Source organism: Plectropomus leopardus, chromosome 5, assembly GCF_008729295.1.
Source record: "Plectropomus leopardus isolate mb chromosome 5, YSFRI_Pleo_2.0, whole genome shotgun sequence".
Lineage (NCBI taxonomy): Eukaryota > Metazoa > Chordata > Actinopteri > Perciformes > Serranidae > Plectropomus > Plectropomus leopardus.
This window is the reverse complement of record NC_056467.1, coordinates 5,391,199-5,411,640: the sequence shown is the minus strand read 5'-3', so window position 1 is coordinate 5,411,640 and position 20,442 is coordinate 5,391,199. Positions and strand designations below refer to the sequence as shown.

Genomic DNA, 20,442 nt, shown 5'->3' with positions numbered 1-20,442 from the left:
ACATATTGTCGTAGTTTAATCGGCGGAACAGCTAAAAATCCTGTATGAAATACAGGGTAACAGTGCAAATGGTAGATGGATTTTACAAATTAAGATATGTTTACTTATAATGAAGTGTACTACTGAAGTGTACAAACTTGTGAAACAACGATGTCATCTGTGGCTCTGAGGAAAGAATCTAAAGTCTGGTAAAATAATCTTGGTGATGTCATCTTGGGTAGCACTGGATACTTTCTCAACAGAAAGTCTGTGTAACAAACTTGGGATGTTGAGTTTAAATGATGTTGGGAGATTCCAAAAGAGGAAAAACCAAAAACATGCTAGCAAGTTACATTTTGGGAAATTTATTGTTATTATTATTATGTCTCTTGTGAGACCAGGGACTCTGGTGCTACCACTGAATCTAAACTACTTTCAAGACCTTGCCTAATTTAAACTGTATTGTACCCTTTTTTTAAAAAACAAAAAATCTTGTTATTTTGTATGTGTGTGTGTGTGTGTGTGTGTGTGTAGCTTTTGAGATGGCTCTTCATAATTCCCCATGTTACAAATTTTAGTTTTTCAACTTGACCACAGAGGGATGAAGTGACACTATTACAGATGACATTAGTGTTGGTGTTTCACACTTGGCTGTTGGTCTTTTGAAATGAATAGGTGGTGACAGAACTGTGATGACCATAGATTTATAATAAAACCTAGATATCAGATGCCAAGATGTCGCCAAGTTATTCCAATGGAGCTGCTTGCATGACGCATATGCTAAAACGAGTTTTTAGCCTCCGGGTTTACTTCCCCAGTGCCAACTGTATATGCACACTAGTGTTTCTCCTGCTGGCCCTCCTGCAAGTTCCCACGCAGCTCGTAGACCTGTGATGATGTCATTTTTTAAAATGTTTATTTTAAATTTTACAAACATGAAGGAAACCATGGATCAAAAAGTCATATTAGAAAGGGGTCAGTTATGACCTTGTTTGCTGTTGAAGGTGTCTATGGGACAGATGCTTTTTGGGCTGCAGGAAATTTTCTAGCTGCAATAATGGAAGTGGCCACTGGGAAGAAATAGGCTGCAAAGCTGGGTGGGGGCCTGGTTAAGCTCCAGAGAAACCAGGTGAGTGTGTGTGTTTGACTTAGTTAATGTAGGCACTTCTTGTTTCAAATGAAAAGCCATTTTTTTAAAAAATTAAAAGCCATCTAGTGTCTTATATGTAGTCGAGCGATATACTATAATTAGCCTAGTCTGGTTTATGTTCTACTGATATTATGAGTGTGGATGTGTGGATGAGTGGATGTACTGATACCATTCTGTTCTCCACATTAACACTTAAGCATGTTTTTTTTGGCCATTTGCTGAGATCTCCGATGCTGTTGTTTTCCTTGGGAGGACAATCTCACTGATTTTGTGGTTGTAGCCACTGCCATGAGTGGGACTATGACTGTTTATTCCATGAATAGAAACCTGAGTCAAGTTGAAACAGGGTTCCCTGTGCATCATCCAGCAGCATGCAGCCAAGTTAGGTGCCTCTTCGCTCAAGGACAGAGACTCTCCGAGAGAGAGGAAAAGACAGTTGCACATTGATCAATTTACAGCCTTTAAAAGTGTAAACAAACTAATGTTTCAACAATTTGTTTGATTCCTATGTACCTGATGAGGAGCCCATTTAGAATCAAAACACTGTACCTCAATGTAATTAAACAGAAATATGAAAGAGGGTATTGCATATTGTTCCTTAAAAAGCAGAAATCATCTCTCCACAATAGCTGCTGTTAGGATAGCTCATCCATCACATCTGTCTTTCTGTTTCATCTCACTGCCATGATTGCAGTGTCTTCTCTTTTTGTAGTACTCCGAGGAATAAGTACAGAATAATCTTCCCTGAGTCATCTCCAGGGATGTTCCACAGACACAGGAACAATATTTTCTCTGCGGCTACTCTCAGACGTATTGTACACGCCTGGCATTGCTGTATTCACTCCTCCCTTACCCCCCAACCCCCCCTTTCCTCTCCTCCGTCCATGATTTGCTCTTCCTGTCTTCTCCCCTGAAGGTAAACACTGCCAGCAGCGGTAGTAGAAGTGTCACCCGAGGCCATTGTCTTTCACAGTCTGCAGCAACCGCTTCGCAGCGAGCTCATCCATCCTGCACTCTCACTGCACCATCAGCCTAATGCACTCATTACCAGACTCCAAAGCATAGGTTCTTAGACACTGTGGCTGCATGAGCTTTAAAACAGGATGATGAAACTGATAGCAATTTACATATAAAATACACCAGAGATATGGGGTCTGCGTAGATGCAGCATCAACATTTTGATCTTGTTTCCCTTTCAAATCCCTAGTAGAGCGTAAACAAGATTAGCATTTTGTGCCTTGGTCAGTGGGCACATGATGCCTCTATGATTCTGTAATGAGCCCAGGAAAGTACTGTAAAGTATTTCCTGTTAAAACCATTTTCTGTAGCATTTACAAGAATAAATAAATAAACCTTGAGGTCCATCTTTACTTCAGATTCAAGCACAGACTCGATTCTTGTTTGATTCTGGCTCTTGATGCACTGGTCAAAGCCTTACACCTCGATACTGGCCTTGGTCCAGGTTTTTTTGAATCATGAGCAGACTAAAGCAGGCTGAGTGGAGCCATATCCATTGTATGGTTGGAGGCGAGCCTGTAACACTCAGTGGTGATGATGGCGAACAGCTGGGCCTGGCTGCCGGAGCCGCCGGCATGCGATGAGATGATCGATAGCTTAATGGCAGGATTTCAGCCGGTGTTTGGGCAGTGTGGCACTACATAATGTGGAGTGGAGGTAATTATTTCATCACAGAGATCTGAAAGTGGGACTTTCTAATTTTCCACCGGGCTCTGTGGAGGGCAGTGGGTGATGACTTGCGGTATGACTGGAAAGATTATTAGGCAGATCTTTCATTATTAAGAATCCTTCTTAAATGAGTGGATTTTTAACTTTGAATACTAATTCTTTGCCTGGCTATTCTGTGGATCAGGTCTTATTCCACTAATCATGCTGTGAACATAAACCTTTGACACCATGTGACTGAGTCTTGCCATTCAAATGAAGAAAAGATTCATCTGCTCTCACTGCCTTTAGAATAGAAGATTATATCTTATATGGAATAAAAATGTGATTCTTTTAGTGACTGATATTTTGGTCCTGCTAACTGTAGCATCAGATGAAAAAATGCTTGTAATTCTAAAGATCATGGACAAACAATGTATTTTATCATTTAATTTGATGCTTTTTAATTTGTTTTTACTTTAATTCAGTGTAATTTAATTGAATTATTTTATATCATTTAATTTTTCACATATTTAAAAACAAACAAACAAACAAAAAAAATGCTCAGTACAGTCCACGTCTGATGTCTGTTTAGCCTGTTAAACCTCCATTCAGTCTCCTCCTGATCTCTGTGGTCACCCATACTGTTTAATGCAGCTGTATTCACAATTTAATCATCTCTATTTGCATATTATTTCTGTTTCTGTTGCCAGACAGTGAAGCAATTATAAAAAGGTGATATATTAAATGCCACCTGTTAACCAGCAGTTATTCCTACACTGCTGCCCCCTGGCCCTCACAGGATGGGCTTATATCATCATTTTGCAAAGGTTCAGCTTTCCCTGTACTCATTGAAACAGCAAGCTGCCGTTTTGGAAAAGCTTGTTTTTTGGGGCGAAGAACACTTGTGGATTCAGGGCAAAATGTAGAGAAAATTATGTTTTTACATTTATCCAGTCAGTGTGGGCCTACCCTTAGACTTCTCCTCACTATAGATCATGCATTTGCATCATTCATAGATCATGGCAGTGATCGTGGGCGTGCTTGTGAGTGTATCTGTCTGGCCATTGCTAATTTCACAAACTACTGGACCATCCAGCCTAATATTTTTTTTGCACATTTCTTATTTTTCTTATTTCTTATTGATTTATGTAGCAGGACAAAACGCGCAAGTTTTTTTTAAAACTTGTGTCAACCACAGACCTTATTTCAGCCTTCTAACCAAAAACTCATGTAAAATAAACAAACAAACAAAAACAACAACATTGACTTTGAAAACAGGAAACCAAGATGCTAAAATGCTAACTGATTTCCAGATTTTAGGACTCCCTGGGGCACTCTAGTCCATACCCAGTCTGTTATGATCCCCTAAGGGTAGGCACAATTTGACATGAGGAAATACATTGATGTTATTTTTGTCACCAAAATATGTGAGGCACAATTACACAGCTGCGATGCTCACATTGTCTAGAGTGGCAGGGATCAGCTTCTGGGGCCAAAGCCAAAGCCAGAACACAGTCTCCTGGCAGAGATCTGCAGTCTAAGTGCACATTTTTTGTTTTTTGTTGTTAATACAAAGATGCCAAGTTTACTGATGAAGAAAACCATTAGCAAACAGCTTCTATGCCACAGAATCTGTTTAGTTTGAGAGTTAGCCAATGTGTTTAACAAGCTTCTCATAATCCATGCATAAATTTATCCAGATTATATAATGTACTTATGACGTTTATAGTTATTGACCTGTAAAGCCCATGAAAACTTTTTATGTGACATTGGACTACAAATAAGGTTAACTAGAGTCACTTTAACAAAATAAAACTTGATTTATGTTACGACAGAACTTGAGGGCTTTTTTATATTCCATTAGAGAAAGGAATATGGACAGGGCTATACACATTGTGTTAGATTGTATTTATATTCTATTGTGTGGTTGCTGTTAGATTTGTTCTGCTTTGTTGACCTTAGATCTAATAAACCCATCCATGGTCAAAGAGAGTGTCAGCGAGGCGATGCTCTTTGTTTCATTGTGTAGTTCAGCTGTGCCGAGAACGTCCTCAGGGGCATTAATGGGGGTCATAAACTCTGATACGGATATTTGAACACATTGAACTCTAACTGGCCTTGCTTAGACAAGGACACATGCTCTCTCCCGGGGCCATTTCCATGAACAGAATTGGAAAATAGAAACTATTGATTTCTCACTGTGTTTAATGTGATTGCCTTGGCTGTGTTTTATTAATGGTAAGCATGCTTTTTTTTCCTAACTTGGTTTCTCTGTCTGGAAGTCAGAACATATAGATTATGTTAATTTTTCACACTTTGGTTTGAGATGAAGAGCAAAGACTTGTGTCAGTGTATTTCGGTGTGGGAGGGCTAAGGGAGTGAGTTATCAGCATCAGACTAGACGTATAATTGTGCATAATCTAAATGTAATCCAGCAACAATATTGAAGGGGGGAATGTGTAATCCAGGCTTAGACTTACTGTAAATGGCCTAAATCCAGTCATTGTGCACAGTGGACTTTTCGGTGGTGACAGGCAACAACAATGTGGCCTTATAGTATTATGAATTACACAGAATCTCACAGAGACTTTACAAAGAAGGCATTAACAGTAAGCAGAGACTGTGACAAAAAAATATTAACAAAATTTACTCCCATATTGCGAGATGTAATTTCCTCACAATGAACACTTCATGTCCTACGTGTTCTTAAATTAACAGCAGCCGTCACTGACTAAAAAGCTTGAGTGAGTGTTTCTGAGTACACCATCAAGCCAAGTGATTAAATCAAGGCATTTTTGTTTACTGTAATGCTCTCGCTGGTGCTGCATTGGATGCCAGTTTGTCATTGATAGTTTGACGTTTGCACAGTAGCACTCTGGCTCTGCTCCAAGTCTACGGCAAAGTAATTGACACGTCGCCCGCTGGGGTTTGTGATTAACTTTATTGACATATAGGGGGAGGTGGGTGTATAGCAAGTGCAGAGCTAACAGGCCTTTCAAGCTGCTAAGACAAAATAACATTGATGTTTTCAGGATCCTGAATGCTGCTGTCCAGTGAAATGCCCGCAGAGAGGAGATTAAGAAGTACAGGCATGGTGATTTGGCCTAAAAGCTGCTGCTAATGGAGTTTCTCTACATCAGACAAACTCTAATTCAGCTCACTTTGTTGCTCACTGTCAAGTGTGGTTTTATATTAGGGAAAAGATATACAATTTTTAAAATAATTTAATTTTATTATGTTACATCCAATATCAAATTATTTGCTTTTGTCGTGGGTGTAATGTTCTTGGATGTTTTGTAATTATCTAATATCATGTTTTACATATGTCTGTTTTAACTTTTGTATTTGATGAAGTGGGGAAAAAGTTCATTAAAAAAACTACATTGCATATACTTCATATATATTTAACCAGTGTAAACACAGTAGTCACAATACAAGATAGTATTTAGGCCTAGCGTAAACCTCTGGAGCTAACAAAAACAGCCAGCACTGGAGTGCTAAAAACTGCAGTTCCTCTCATGGCCACTTGAAGCTGGCTCTGAAAGTGAGTCAGTCCTAATAGACCAATATGTTAAAATGCTCACCTGTACAGCAGAAATAAAAAAGTTTTAAGCCTGGTACAAAAATGTTTTTGGTCTCTATAGCTAATTCTTATAATCATGGCAACTGTATGGGGGTGAATTTTTATATAATTCACCTGTTTGCGTTTAGTTAAAGTTTAAAGTTAGGCATAATTAAGGATGTGGTCACTTGAGTTACAGGCTGTCTGCAAAGTCTCACCACAGCTTGAGTGAGATCCACAGCCACAAAGATAGTGACAGCCAGAATGTCATATGTCACACAGCTGAGGCTTCAGAAAGGGATCAACAAACCAGTGGGTGACGTCATGGTAGCTGCATCTGCATCTTTATCTTTCTGTGGTTCAGACACACACAGAGGCATGAAGAAGCAGCAAATGCATTTATAAACACAACTGGTGATATAAAACTGTCTAAAATATTGAACTGGAAGCAAGGAGGTTTTTATGTTTATTTTTATTTTGTTTTTCCTGTGGTGGACACTACCATCAGAAACACTATGGCATGGTGCACCAACTCATTTTGAAAGTGCAACAACTGAGGACACACCAACATTTGTTTGTCAGAATTGTGCAGTTTTATTCAGTCAGTCTTATTCATCACACCAGACAGTCATGGGCAGACCTTCACCTTTGTGGGTTTGACCCTTGCTTTGCCTCTTTTCCTGTTACATTGTGCTGATTACAATGCAGCCCCACTGCATTTATGTACTGCAGACACTGTGGTTACTAATAACAGAAATCCACCAAGTTTAACACTTTTTAGAAAATACTTTTTTTTTTCATGAAGACACTTTGCAAAGTTTTGTTAAGAGCTGAAGGCAGCATTCATTTTGACAGAGGTGGCTGCCTCATAATTCTCTATGCAGGAAAACTGTCCATCAAATTAAGCAGATATAAAAAAATAAAAAGACCCCACCAAGATGCACCAAATTGGGCAAAGAAGCCAAGATTGATTCAAGGAATCCAGACCTTGACAGGGGTCCAGAAACATAATAATAATAATAATAATAAAACATCAGTCATGTATAATGCCAGGGATTGTAGACATTTTGGCCATCATGAGGTGTTTTCTGGCAGCCCAGAAGTTCTAGCCGTGCCCTACAGCTCACCTATTGCTGCCTTGCTGTGAGAGATTGACAGGTTCAGTCCTCCACCCTGCACTCTCACACTACCCTCTCTCACACACACACACAAACACACACACACACACACACACACACACACACACACACACACACACTCAGGGTTGGTGTTCACTCTGTTAGAAGACAGCAGGATGTCATTAACTCTGTGAGAAGGGCCTTTAATGTAATTAACAGTGAGGAGACGAGGGGTGGCAACCGCGAGGTCGAGTAAATCATCTCCCACCCCCACACCCCTCCTCCGCAACAGTCATACACACAAACACACTCCCTCCTCCTTTAAAACCCTGTTGAGAAAGTGTGTCTTTAATTAAAAATCCCCCATTCGACACTCTCTCTCTCACACACACACACACACACTGCACACAAACACCACTCCTGGTTTCCAGTCAGAACATGCAGCCTTGATTAGTATTAATCCTTATCTCCAGAATGGACAGCTTCTCATTTGTGTTTTTTCCTCGGCTGGCTAATTTCATGAAGAGCATAATTACAGCATTTTCAATTTCGGTCCTCTGCAGAGTTATGAGGCTGACAGTCTATCTCTGCACTGCAGCTAAGAGGGTCGGTGTGTGTTTGTGTGTGTGTCCATGTATCCCAGAGTGCTTGTGGACGTGCAATTGTGTTTTTGTGACTAAAACGAGAGGGAGAATTAGCGGGTTATGCTGGTGACTAATACAAGAGATAATTCGACACCAAATCCAAATTGGAAGAGCGGCTGAAATCATGACAACTGTGTAAACCACAAAGTCGACAGCAACTCTTGTGCAAATAGACTTGATTTACTAATAATGGCAAGTGAAAATATTAAGAAAATGTGGGTGCAAACATTTTAGCGCCAGCAAAGTGATGCCTGGTCCAGGATGTGTTCAGTACCAGTGATATCCAGTAATCTGATTTACTTGCTGTCTCTGCGGTGTGTGTTCCAACAGTAGGAGGATGAAAGGCATGTCAGCTCTGATTAGAGCTGCCCAACTGGCACAGTCTGAGTAAACGTGTGCGTGTGTATTCATGCCGGTGCTTTGGTCACTCTCCAGTAGGGAGATCGGTGCTGCCCTAAGGCGGTGGCCATGTTCCCATCCTTCTCAGCTCCTCCTTTCATCTCCCCTCATATCTCTCTCTTCTCCTTCCTCCTCTCAGCGCTGCGACTGTTTCCCGCCTGATATCTCCACTCCTACCTCTCGCTCAAACGCTCAGTAAACAGCTGCCGCGCATATCTATGCACTTATTTGGGAGAGAGCCTTTTTAGCTAAAGCAGCTTGTGTGTATATTTGGATGCAGGCTTCAGCGATGCTCTGTCAGCCTTGATAATAACTTGGGGGCCCCGAGGCGCTGTGGCCCCCGATACTTTGTCACAGTCCTCCAGCTCTGCAAACACAGGCCACCGTTGCCAGTAAAGCATCTCTGCCTTCACTGATAATGAGCTCTGTGTCCTCAAAGATAGTCGAGTGTGGACGGGTGCCAGATTCCCTTGAGGTGCTGTGCGCCACACGACTTCTGACACCAACAGGACAGCAGCTTTAGTCCTGAGCACACACTCCCGCTCACTAATAGACAGTCATTAATATTTAGACTTGATTAAATGAAAATGTAATGGTGCCCAAGGGGGAAAGTTAGTAATCACGGCAGCAGAGAATAAGGTAGAGGAAAGTAAAAGAGGGTGTCTAAAAAGTCAAATAACTATAAAAGTTGTATAGCGGGATTACTCAACTTGCTTTGCCAGAGGGGCATTTTCTGCAGAATCACAGAAAGTCAGGGGCCAGTTGCAGCAGCCCTGCAAGTGCAGGTAGGGGAGTTTCTAGGATTTGAAGACACCTGTCTCATGGGTCTGAGGGATGCTCAGGTGGGACTTTTTTTATAAACAAGCTCTATTTTGATGCTTTTTATGCACTTCAGCACCTTATTTACAGTAAAACGTACAACAAAAAAATTATTTCATTATGAATCATAAAATGGTTGGGAGGGCACCTAGTACCCTTTCACGGGCCAGATTTGGCCTCACAGGCCGCAAGTTGAGTATCACTGGTGTAAAGCATATAGCGATTAAAAAAAAGAAAGACATCCTACTTGGAAGATCATAAAAATGATTCATTTTTGCTAAACACTGATGATAAGCCAGCAAATAAACTAATAAAGTAATGCAGCACCCATATCCATTAGTTTGCATCCATTAGTTTTAAACCACCCTCCTTCAAGAAGACAGAGTTCCTTCTGACATAAATCTACCTCTTAAAAGCCTAATGTGACGCTGAGACACATATTTAGCTAACAGTTTAGCGCAGTAATTAGCGTTTGTGAGCTCTCTGCCTCTGCCAAGTGCCAGCCGCCCAACATCTGTTCCTCGGCTGCCGCCGGGGCCAGCGCTCCCTCCCTCATCCCCTCCCTCCTCCGCCAGCCATCTTTGCTTCTCTGCAGGTGGCAGAACACTTATCAGGTCTGGGGCAAACTGATAGGTGGATTTATTTAAAAAGGAAACAAAAAGCCACAGGTCTGTTGCCCCCCTCCAGAGCTATTTCAGTGTTCATTTGAGTCCCAAAAGAGGGAGGTCCCCCCCCTCCTGTGGTCACCTTGACCCGTCTCCCCACTTCCCCATCAGCTACTATTAAATCACGAGGAGCATGCGGGGGGCCACCCGGCCTCGGCCATGGGCGTGCGCCATCAGCATATCCTCAGCATATTCACCCTGATGGGAAGCCTCTGCACTTGCCTGTGTATATTGGATTTATTTCTCGCTCTGCCGGTGATGGATTTTCCATTTGCCTGTTTTGTACAGTGGTGCACCATTGAGAGAAGCAGCACATCAAGACTGTTGCATCTTCTGTCACTCCCCGTCGCACACCGTTTGCTCAGTGCCATTTTATGATTTTGCTCTCCTCTGCACGCCATGCTTCTCCATATTGTGGGGGCCCATTTAACTCTGATAAGTCATTCAGGCAATACATAGGGGGGAGACTTTATGCAGACAGTGTCGACACCTCCCTCTCTATTCTCTTATTCTCCTTTTTCTTCTCTTTCTTCTTTATTATTTTGCCTATAGCTCTTCTGGGGGCAAATATTTCAGAGCCCCTACCCCAATACAAAGGGAGGGTAAACGATGGCAGGGTGAGGTGTAGGGGATTATGACAGAAACAGGATGAAAGGGTGAGAGAAAGGGGGAAGGCTGGAGAAAATAAAGTTGCTCTTATCAAAACTTGCCAGGAGCAACGCGCACACAAAGCTGCTCCAGAATCCAATTTAGTCTTTGCTGTTAGTTTAAGTGATATCAGCGCAATTAGCTGTCACAGGTCAGAGTGTGAGCCGGACGCGTTAAGTGATTTCCCCAAAATCCCACTAGCGGAAGCGTGAGGGGACGTCAAGTCACCAAGAAGAAGAGGAAAAAAAAAAAAAAATCTTCCCCTCGCCAACTCCACAAACGGGCCGCTTCTTCATACGGCCTGCTAATAAATGTCAGCCGCCTCTTGGCTCTTTTGTTTTGTTCTTGTCAGCCACTCACTCTGGATTTAAATGGATTTCCTTTCCTCTGTATCTCACAGCGAGGGTGACTTTGAGACGCTGTCATTTTATTCGAGGCCTCCTGTAACTCAATTGTGATGTTTGCTGTTTTTCTGGTAAACTACAGAGAATGTCTTGCTGGGGGGGCAAACAGCAGGGATGCCCTTGGTGTTTTTCACAAGAGCAATTAGACAGAGGGTGCAGTGCTGGGAATATGATCTATTTATAAACTTCCATTAGAGTTTCTGTTTCTGTCTGTATCATGGTTTGTTTTCAACATTGAATACGAAAATCTAAAATGGGAATAGCAATTACCCAACGGGGGAAAAACTCAGAGAAAGCCTTTTTATGCCAGCCCAGCTCTCCTGTAGCATTCACACACTTCTGAATGGACGCTGCTCTGCAGCTTCCCCCGAAGTAAGCAGAATTCAAGTGGTGATAGATGTTTGCAACTTTAAGTTGCTCGTGTAACCTCCAGGACTGCCTGGGAATTTGGTGAGAGAGAGTTTGCATTTGCTGTATCTTTATGCATTTATAATGTCAGAGAACAAGAACAGACATTTTTGGCCGACGCCTTCCTCAGTGTGCAGGCTCAGCGACTGACACACTCCCTCTCCCACTTCGAAACTGTAGTACAACAACTCATAGGAAGGACCAAATCTGTCATACAAAATAAATCGATAAATGACTCGATAAATATTTGAAATAATAAAGAAAGAAATAATTATGCACAAACAAGAGAAACAAATACATAAAATGTGTTCATTCATTCGACAGTATATTTATTACTGGATTCATTTATTTTTGTATTGAATTATTTCCCAAGTCATTCTTATCTTTTCTTCAGATTTCATATTTCTCTATTAATTCATTTCCCCATTCATTTATTTCTTTTTTAAAATCAGTTTCTGTATTTAATATGGTAATGAGGCGAGATATCTTCATGTGTCACTTAAACGCCTTTGGTTAATCAACACGAGTTCAAGGATCGATTGTACTTTTCTCGTGCCCCAATTATTTTTGATTATTGCAGATTTGGTCCTCTGTAAACTTAAACAATGTCAGGAAAAAGGAACACAGAACAAATTTCAAAGAAATCACATGGCTTTATATTGACTTAGGTGTACTGATAAAAACATAATTAATTCTGTTTTTAAAAATAATCTAAAAATAGAAACATTTGAAATAAATTTTATTTAAAAAATATTTAAATTAATAAAACAAATAAAGTGAAAATAAAAAAATATATGGAATAAAGAAAATAATATATCTACATTCAAAATAAGGTTTTCTTTACTAAAAAAAAAGTCAAATAGACATTAAAAAATGTTCTCTCCTTTTTCTCCAACATCTCTGTGTCACTGTAATGGTTTACTCTGTTTAAGAGACTTTATCTACTCTTGACACAAACATAATTTATTCTCCTGCAGTGCTGCACCTGATTGACCGTGATTAACACTGATATCACCCCTCCTCTCCTCTCTCTCTCTCTATCCTCTCCCTCCTTCCTGTCTTCCTGGTCCCTAGGGGAGATCTGTGCATTCAACATCCACGGGCTGGAGGCTCCGTTCGAGGCAGTGGTGCTGAACGGTACGTCTGGTGAGGGCCAGCTGAGGGCCCGCGGCCTGGTGGACTGCGAGCTGCAGAAGGAATACACCTTTATCATCCAGGCTCACGACTGCGGCTCTGGCCCCGAGGGCACGGAGGGCAAAAAGTCCCACAAGTGAGTAAGACAGACAGCAGCAGCAGTAACAGGGGCTTTTAAAGTCTGACAGAATACAAGTACATACAGAATACTTCACATATCCATTTCTAGGTAAAGATTGGTATTCCTCGGTTAGACGTTATGTTTTGTGTGATTTCAGCATAGACCTGGCGTGCTTGTACAAAATGACCAGAAAGGAGATACCTCCAAGGAAAAGGGAACAGGCAATTAAATGAACAAGATTTTTAAAATAAGTTTTAATCATTTTAATATTTTGTTTAAATGTAATTTAATAAATTAATAGAAAATGCTGTAATCCTAAATTATATAAAACAACACTTAACACCTGTATAATCCATTTAGACAACAGCTGACATACAATCAAATTGTCAGCTATGCTAGAAATCAGTGATGGTTTAGAAAGTTTGACAGTTTGTTCTGTTACGAGAATGAGATGGCTCTTTATAAATGTAAATAGACATTCCTGAGCATGAAAAGCTGATGTGTGCGAGGGCAAATGAAAGCAGGGACAACTAAGGATAGAAAGAAAGCTAAGTGTTTGAGGCTAACGGCTAGTTCAAGCAGAGCACCAACAATCTGCAGCACAAACGTTTGTTGAAGATGTTTTCAGTCAAGGTCTATGAATGGTCTAATAAAAAAACTATCTGGAGGTGGTCCACTCAGTAATTCTAAACAAAAGGATATTTAGCAGCATTGCAAATTGTCCAAATTGATAACTATATGCAAATTCAAGACCTCACAGCGTCACCTCACCTCACAATTCAAGACCTTCATACATATAGTCCTTTATTTTGAAAGGCATAGACGCCTTCCAAATTCTTCTTCTTCTGCAAAGCACTTGAAGAAAAATAAAACTCTTGATAACAAGTTAAATATGACTCAAATAACACATTACGTTTCCAAACTCTTTCACCTCCTGCCATCCACTTGGCTGCATCTAATCCCAGATTGCTCTGAGAAACATCCACGCCAGCACAGATGCAGCACAACACCCACCTCCACCTCCACAAGCACCAGTAGACTACTTTAAAGAGGTCAACTGATAAAAACAATTTGTCACACTTTGTTGGCCCTCCTGAAAGCAGCTTCTGTCTGAAATTGCTCTCTGCTCAGACAACCACCTCTGTCCGCTGCGTGCTGCACATCTCCCCTCTGTGTCTTACCGCTCAACCCCCTCACCTCAACCAGCAATGGAGCCAAGTGCAGGAATCTATCATCTTGTCTAGCTTATAGATGCTCACACATACACAGTAAACCTGGAATTATAGCAGCAGGGTTTCTCGCCTCGGTGAAAGTTTTAAATCAGTAGAGCGTAACTTGTATTTACTATAACTTGTTTGCTTACTAGTATGTGTGTGTTTGTGTGCATGTGTGTGTGCGTGCGTGCGTGTGTGTGTGCAAGCTAAAAAGGAAGGGTGATGGATTTGCGCTCCTATTTCCATGCTGTTGATCTTGTTTTATATCCCTTTTAAGCACATGGGCATTCTGTTATGACATACTATTACTTTCTATCAACATAACTCGCCGCCCGCTGTGACACAGACCCACTTTGGCACATACAGACAGGCCGGCGCTGGAGGGGAAGTGAATTTGGGGACACATTAAATGGCCCGCTCTTTCACTGGCAACTTTCAAAGGATGAGACTGGCCTTTTGCCGCACCGTACTGCCCGCTCTCTATGATTTAGAGAGAAGCTAACAGGGAAGAGGAGGACGAATCTTTGCCTAAGGCTGCACTCAAATTACACATGACACGGCAACAGCAGAGAGGGAAGGCAGTCAAGAAAATTAGCAGCTAAAGAGGACAGGGGAGAGGATCAGGAGTGACATGGGATGAGTTTAAACTTCACCCTCTATCCTCTATTCCTCCCTTCTCTGCTTACCACTGGCTTCTGCCCTACTTCTTCTTCTTTTTTCTTCCTGGCTACAGCTCAGCTCGCTCCCACTGTCTGACTCCGTCCTTCTTTCTGTCAGTCCCTCTGTCTTTGTTACAGACTCCAATGTTTGAATATTTCATCAACGCTCACAAATGGATGCGCTCTCTGCCCTGGCTGTACAAATCTGTCTCTCAACTTGACAGAAATGCAGTTTTTTTGTTTCCCTGACACAAATGAAATGTTGTTTCCTCCTAAAAATGACATGTCAAGCTTTAAATGCATCACCCAGCAAAGCCAGTAAAAGTGTGATATTCTTCCACTCGTGGCGACTTTTCCGCAGCAACAGACGGCTTCATAAACACTGACGTTAATGACTGCCTTTGTTCTGAGTCAGAGCGCCGATATAACAGCACTTCCCAGTTCTGAATCACATCTCTTGGCTCTGCCCGATGAGATATATTCTTCTTGGCTGCCCGTGGAAGCTTTAGTCACTTGTCAGCAAAGTGCAAAGCTCAAATGAATTCACCTTAAACTCCTTGAGAGTGTTTCTGCTCAGGTCAGCTTTAAATGAAACACAAATTAATCTACAACACTGGAGGGCTGACCTCTGCCAATTGAACATTTTGTACTGAACTGTGAAGTGCACTTAGTCTTTGCCGTAAAGAGCCATAAATATAATAAATGTTCATTTTGTGTCCGTATATTGATGTAACACAAAAGTGATTCATGAAAAATTTTAATTGGTGTCAAGTACTGAGGGTCTTTCTGTGAAAATTCATCTGGTTCGCGGCAAATGCGATTATCACAACCAAGTGTAAACTTAAAGAAAAAAAAACCTGATGGTGTGAACATGCTGTATTTTGCAGGTATAAAAAAGGCAGCAAGCATGTAGATTGGCTTATTATCATTTTATGGAATAACATTGTGCACAACACACTGTGAATCAGAGTTGAATAAGATGAATCATCCTTAAGCTACTTAAAGAAAGAAAAAAAGAAAAAAAAGTCAAGATTTATTTTTTTTAAAACTGTAAATATATATCTCGAGAACTATTGAAAGGATTGCTACTAAATTCTCCAAAGACATGAGCTTGACATGTCTTAACTATCAGATGAATTGACATGAAATTTTGTACATGCATTCATGTCCCTTTTGATTATAACCAAGATTATCATGAGCTGAACATTGTGTTAAATTAGCAAATGCTTAGTCACAAGCCAGGAAGGTGAACATTGTAAATATTTCACCTGCTTAACTTTAGCATGTTTATATTGCTAATGTGAGGATGTTAGTGTTACCGGCGCCAGACCTAGGGGAAATCTGGACCGGCAGCAAAGGTTACACAGGCAAGGGCGCACTGTGTAGCCCATAAAACAAAAGCCTGGACTGTGGATTAATAAGAGAGAGGACCAAAAGTTAGCGTCTTGCTCCAGCCAGTGCTCGTTTAATACTGAATAAACTGCATAAAACTCAGTTACATCTCAGTCATGTCAGCTGTCTGAAATATTTTGCTTTAAAGTTCATTTTTCACATTCACACTAAAATAAGTTACACAAAGAAAATCAATGTAAAAATCCAATTGACAATAAACCAGATAAACATAAGGTCTAAAGTAAATTATGTACACATGAATTCAAAACAATTTAAATTATATTTCACATAAATAAGAATTGGCTCAACTAAAACATGAAACTGTACAAAAATAATACTACTAAAAAAACACACATTTACTTAACTCAAATACCCATACTCACTCACACTTTAACACACTCATACAACACTGATATAATGGCTACAAAACCTTTGTGCAACATTTCCATAACATTGTCTTAGCCTTGCACTTAACTGTCTGACAATTTGGCGCGACGATGACCGTTAACGAGCAACCAGAAGTGAAACTAATTTGCATATGGCGAATTTACTCTGGCTTTAACTCATACAATGTTTGCAACACGTTTTCTTATGTTATCTCAAGCTAATGTCTGTAACTTACACTTAAATACTGTGGAAAACAGAAACTCACGCAGGTAATTAGACAAGATGGCGGCCGCGGCCAGGACACAAACTGACAAAAACAACCCGTCTGTGCTCAAAATACATCTCAAAACCATATCAAAACTCTACCAAACATGTTTTAATGCACTGGCATTAGGCGTTAAGCAAAACTGATCATAGAAAAGCAAGTTTGAACAGACCTGTGGATTAATAAGAGAGAGGACCAAAAGTTAGCGTCTTGCTCCAGCCAGTGCTCGTTTAATACTGAGCTGCGCATGCGCAGAGCAAGAGTCTCCTAATGGAGCCACAGTGGCGTTACAGTGCCATCTACTGACATATTGCAGTATTGACGCAATGTCAAAACTGTATAAACCGAGTTAGATTAATTCACATATTCAACAAAAAAATTAGGGGGGTGTCTGTTTCAATAAAAAAATATACATGTAGCATTTTCAACCTACTACATTAGCATGCTGACATTATCATTTAGCTAAAAGTACAAAGTACAGAATCACAGAGCAGCCGGCATGGATGTAGACCCTTCGTCTTGATAAATATAACAATTGGATGACTGGTTTTAACAGATTTTGACGCACTTTCTATGATCCTAGACATTTAAAGTCTACTTCCTTGCTTTTGATAATGGAAGAGACAAATTAAAAAACTCAAACATCCATTTAGAAATTTCCCCACAATTTGTGCAGCATAATCCAAATCTCATTTATTTAGTAATGCTCCAAGCTGTTCAAGCTCCGAACTTGTCACATGGTGACGCTCGGTCAGTGCTGTCACCATTGGAGTATGACACCAGAAATCACCTTCGTGTCCACAAGCAACACACACGGATGCGTCAGGTGATATCGCAGACGGACAAAACCAGTTGTGTGCACCTGAAACATTGAAGGACAGTGTCAGGTAATAATGCTGCTGGTAACCACATAATATAAGGAGCACATGTGCACTTATAGGGCGGGTGGGGAGTTGGATGGGTCCCATAAACAATTAACTTTCGTAGTAGTCTGGAGCAGCTTCTCCATTGTGTGTGCGTGTGTGCGTGTGTGGTGTGTGTGTGTGTGTGTGTGTGTGTTCATGTGTTTTTTACACCTTAACATGTGCTTCTTTTGCCTAAACCTATCCATGTGTGACTTTTTCTGCCTGATCCCAACCACCTTGACAGCCCGGGCTTCACCGCTTCATCCTTCCACGTGTGCATTTGTTGATATTTTGGTCATGGGCTGCGTCATAACATCATGACGTCATCCCACCACTTACATTTGTTGATATCACCATCGTGGTATCCTGGAGCTGAACAGCTGACGCACAAGGATACCTAAAACGTCATAGGTTGACATGGAAGGTCACAGACCGTGTGCCACCATTTCACTAGTTTAGATTGAGAATGTGTTGCATGCTCAGTTATTTGCAAACACATGCATTTTTATATTTTAATATTCGAAATACATTAACATAAAAGAAGTAGACTTTGGCAAGGACGTGCGTCTGAACCGTTTGTGTATAACATTGATTGATCCAACGTACGCACATACCCAGGTGTACTACTCATCTGTGCATGAGACTGTTTATGAGGACAGGTCTGGTCAGGTTTTTAGCAAAAATGCATCCGATAAATGAGACATAGATTAAACTGCAGGAGTTAATAAAAAGAGGTTTTGATGTAGTTTTGCTGTTGTTTAAGGCAGCCCCTCGTATCTTCAATTCATCAAGACTTGAACTTTTGGGAAATCCTGGAAACATATGGCAAAAAATTAAGTGTAACCAATCACTTGAGAGAAATGTATCTGCCTGTATCGTACATCATTTTAGGTCCACACTGATGCGTAAGCGGACTTGTTGCTTTCATTGGTTGGATTGGTTAGGTTTAGGCGAGAGGAGTGGAACTGGTTAGGGTTAGGTTAAGGATTAAGGGTTAGGTTTAGGATTCAGAACATTGCATCCCCAGAGTCCTCATTGGATTGTTTATTTGTTTGTTTGATTTTTTTTTTTTTTTTTTTAGAATTGTAGAATTTTGTTTTAGTTTTTAGAGAAACTGCTTTTTTCATGTCATGATGACTAATCAGTTAACTTGAACTCGGTCAATGAGGCAGATTTCTAGGTCTGGACCCTGGCAAAATGTTTGCCATTTTATGAGAAGAATCCTCAAAACTCATCAGTGTAGCTAGACACTTGAGCACTGAGCCTTTGAAAGCCTTTGGGGTCGGGTACAGCTGAAAAACAACCATATAATCTCACTAATTAGCATCTGAAGACTAGAAGTTTCTCTGTACACTGTGTACCTTGCCATTCCCCACACACCTTGCTCTGCACAGGTTTCTCCTGCTGCTACGGGGTAATTAGGCATAAGGGACATCTCACTGCTTTGCAAATCATGTCATATGCATAATCCTCACCAATCTCCTAACTACAACATGTGTATCTGACACCGGCCCAATGTGCCGGGACACTTTTGGGGGTGTAATGCATTCATAACAGGGTTAAGTGTCCTTAAGATTGTATGTTTTTAAATGTCTGTGTTCTAGAGAAAACATGTAGATGTAATTGAGACACACGGATGTTATATCGTGTCCAATAGCCGCACATTCACACACACATGCTCTGCGCTTGGCAACGCAGTCGTTATTAAAGTCATCATTAGGGAATCTTAGAGGTCTGTATGTCCTAGCCTCGCTGCAGTTTGGAGAGGCTAATTATCTTACTGAACAGCAAGCTGAAGGACAGCCATGCATGCACGCACACGTACACACACACACACACACGCACATATCCTAAATGCTGAGTCAAATTCACACTGATATACCTACATTTACATATAAATAAGACAAATACGGTAGCTGGGGATAGATAGGCTGATTTTGCATAACACACAAACACTCTAATACACATACACAACCACCTAAAAACACACTCAACACACTCAACATTAACAAAAAAAAGTCACTTTCTTACAAGTGAATAAGTGGGCCAAAAGCTGGGCCTTGTTAGCATAAGCTGTCATGATAAATTTCTGCCGTGAGAAGACCAGGGGACTCCACATAGATAGTGCAGCCCTGTCAATGTGTCTGAGCTTTATTCTACCAAGAATCTTAACTTCACGCTTGTCACACTTGATGCTAATATGAGTGAAACCTCATTCTGTCAAAACCTGTTAGTTGACGTGATTATTATTCCTGGCAAGGAAGAAAGAAAAAAAAAACTAGTGTAGGAATATGTTGTTTATCTTCAGCTAACATAATGTAATAAGAAAGTATAGTCTCTGTGTTTCAATTATGAATATGCACTGCCAGGAACTGCACCATCTGTGCTTGTCTGCTTCAGTTACAAGACGAAAGAAAGTGACACCCGTTCGCATCCCACATTCAAACCACAATCAGACGTTGCCGCAAGTCAGCAGACACTTAGAAGTTTGTCAGCAGAATCACGCAATTGGACATTCCTTCCTGTATGTGTTATTTCTTCGGCATGATAGTCCAAGTCATCCATCAGTGATTTGATCTATATTATCTGGTGTGGAGTAAGCAGGATCTGGGCATGAAGTGAAACACTGAACTGGATTACAATGCATTATTATCGCCTTGTATTGAGATTACACAGGCCCCCGTGGAAATCTGTGCTAGTGCCTCCGGGTGCTGGTCGATGTGGAGGTGGGATTTCCCTGCATATTGATGAGGCAACCATCCCATTTGGTCCCATTGGTATAGTTAGGGTTGTTTATTTCCATCCTAGTCTTACATGAGGAAATTGATGATTCAACCTCTCGGCTAATTCTTGACAAAGATTAATTAAGTCCTTTGCCTTTGTGCTGGGTGTGCAGATATGTGT

At 40.8% G+C, this 20,442-nt stretch overlaps 1 protein-coding gene across 1 annotated transcript in view; it reads left to right on the top strand.

The window, feature by feature from the left end:
- LOC121943375 (calsyntenin-2-like) overlaps nucleotides 1–20,442 on the top strand; it is a 260,798-nt gene that overhangs the window by 150,132 nt on the left and 90,224 nt on the right. The window contains exon 3 of the mRNA XM_042486899.1: nucleotides 12,536–12,731. Coding sequence (XP_042342833.1) covers nucleotides 12,536–12,731 — 196 coding nt within the window. The remainder of the gene's footprint in view (nucleotides 1–12,535; nucleotides 12,732–20,442) is intronic.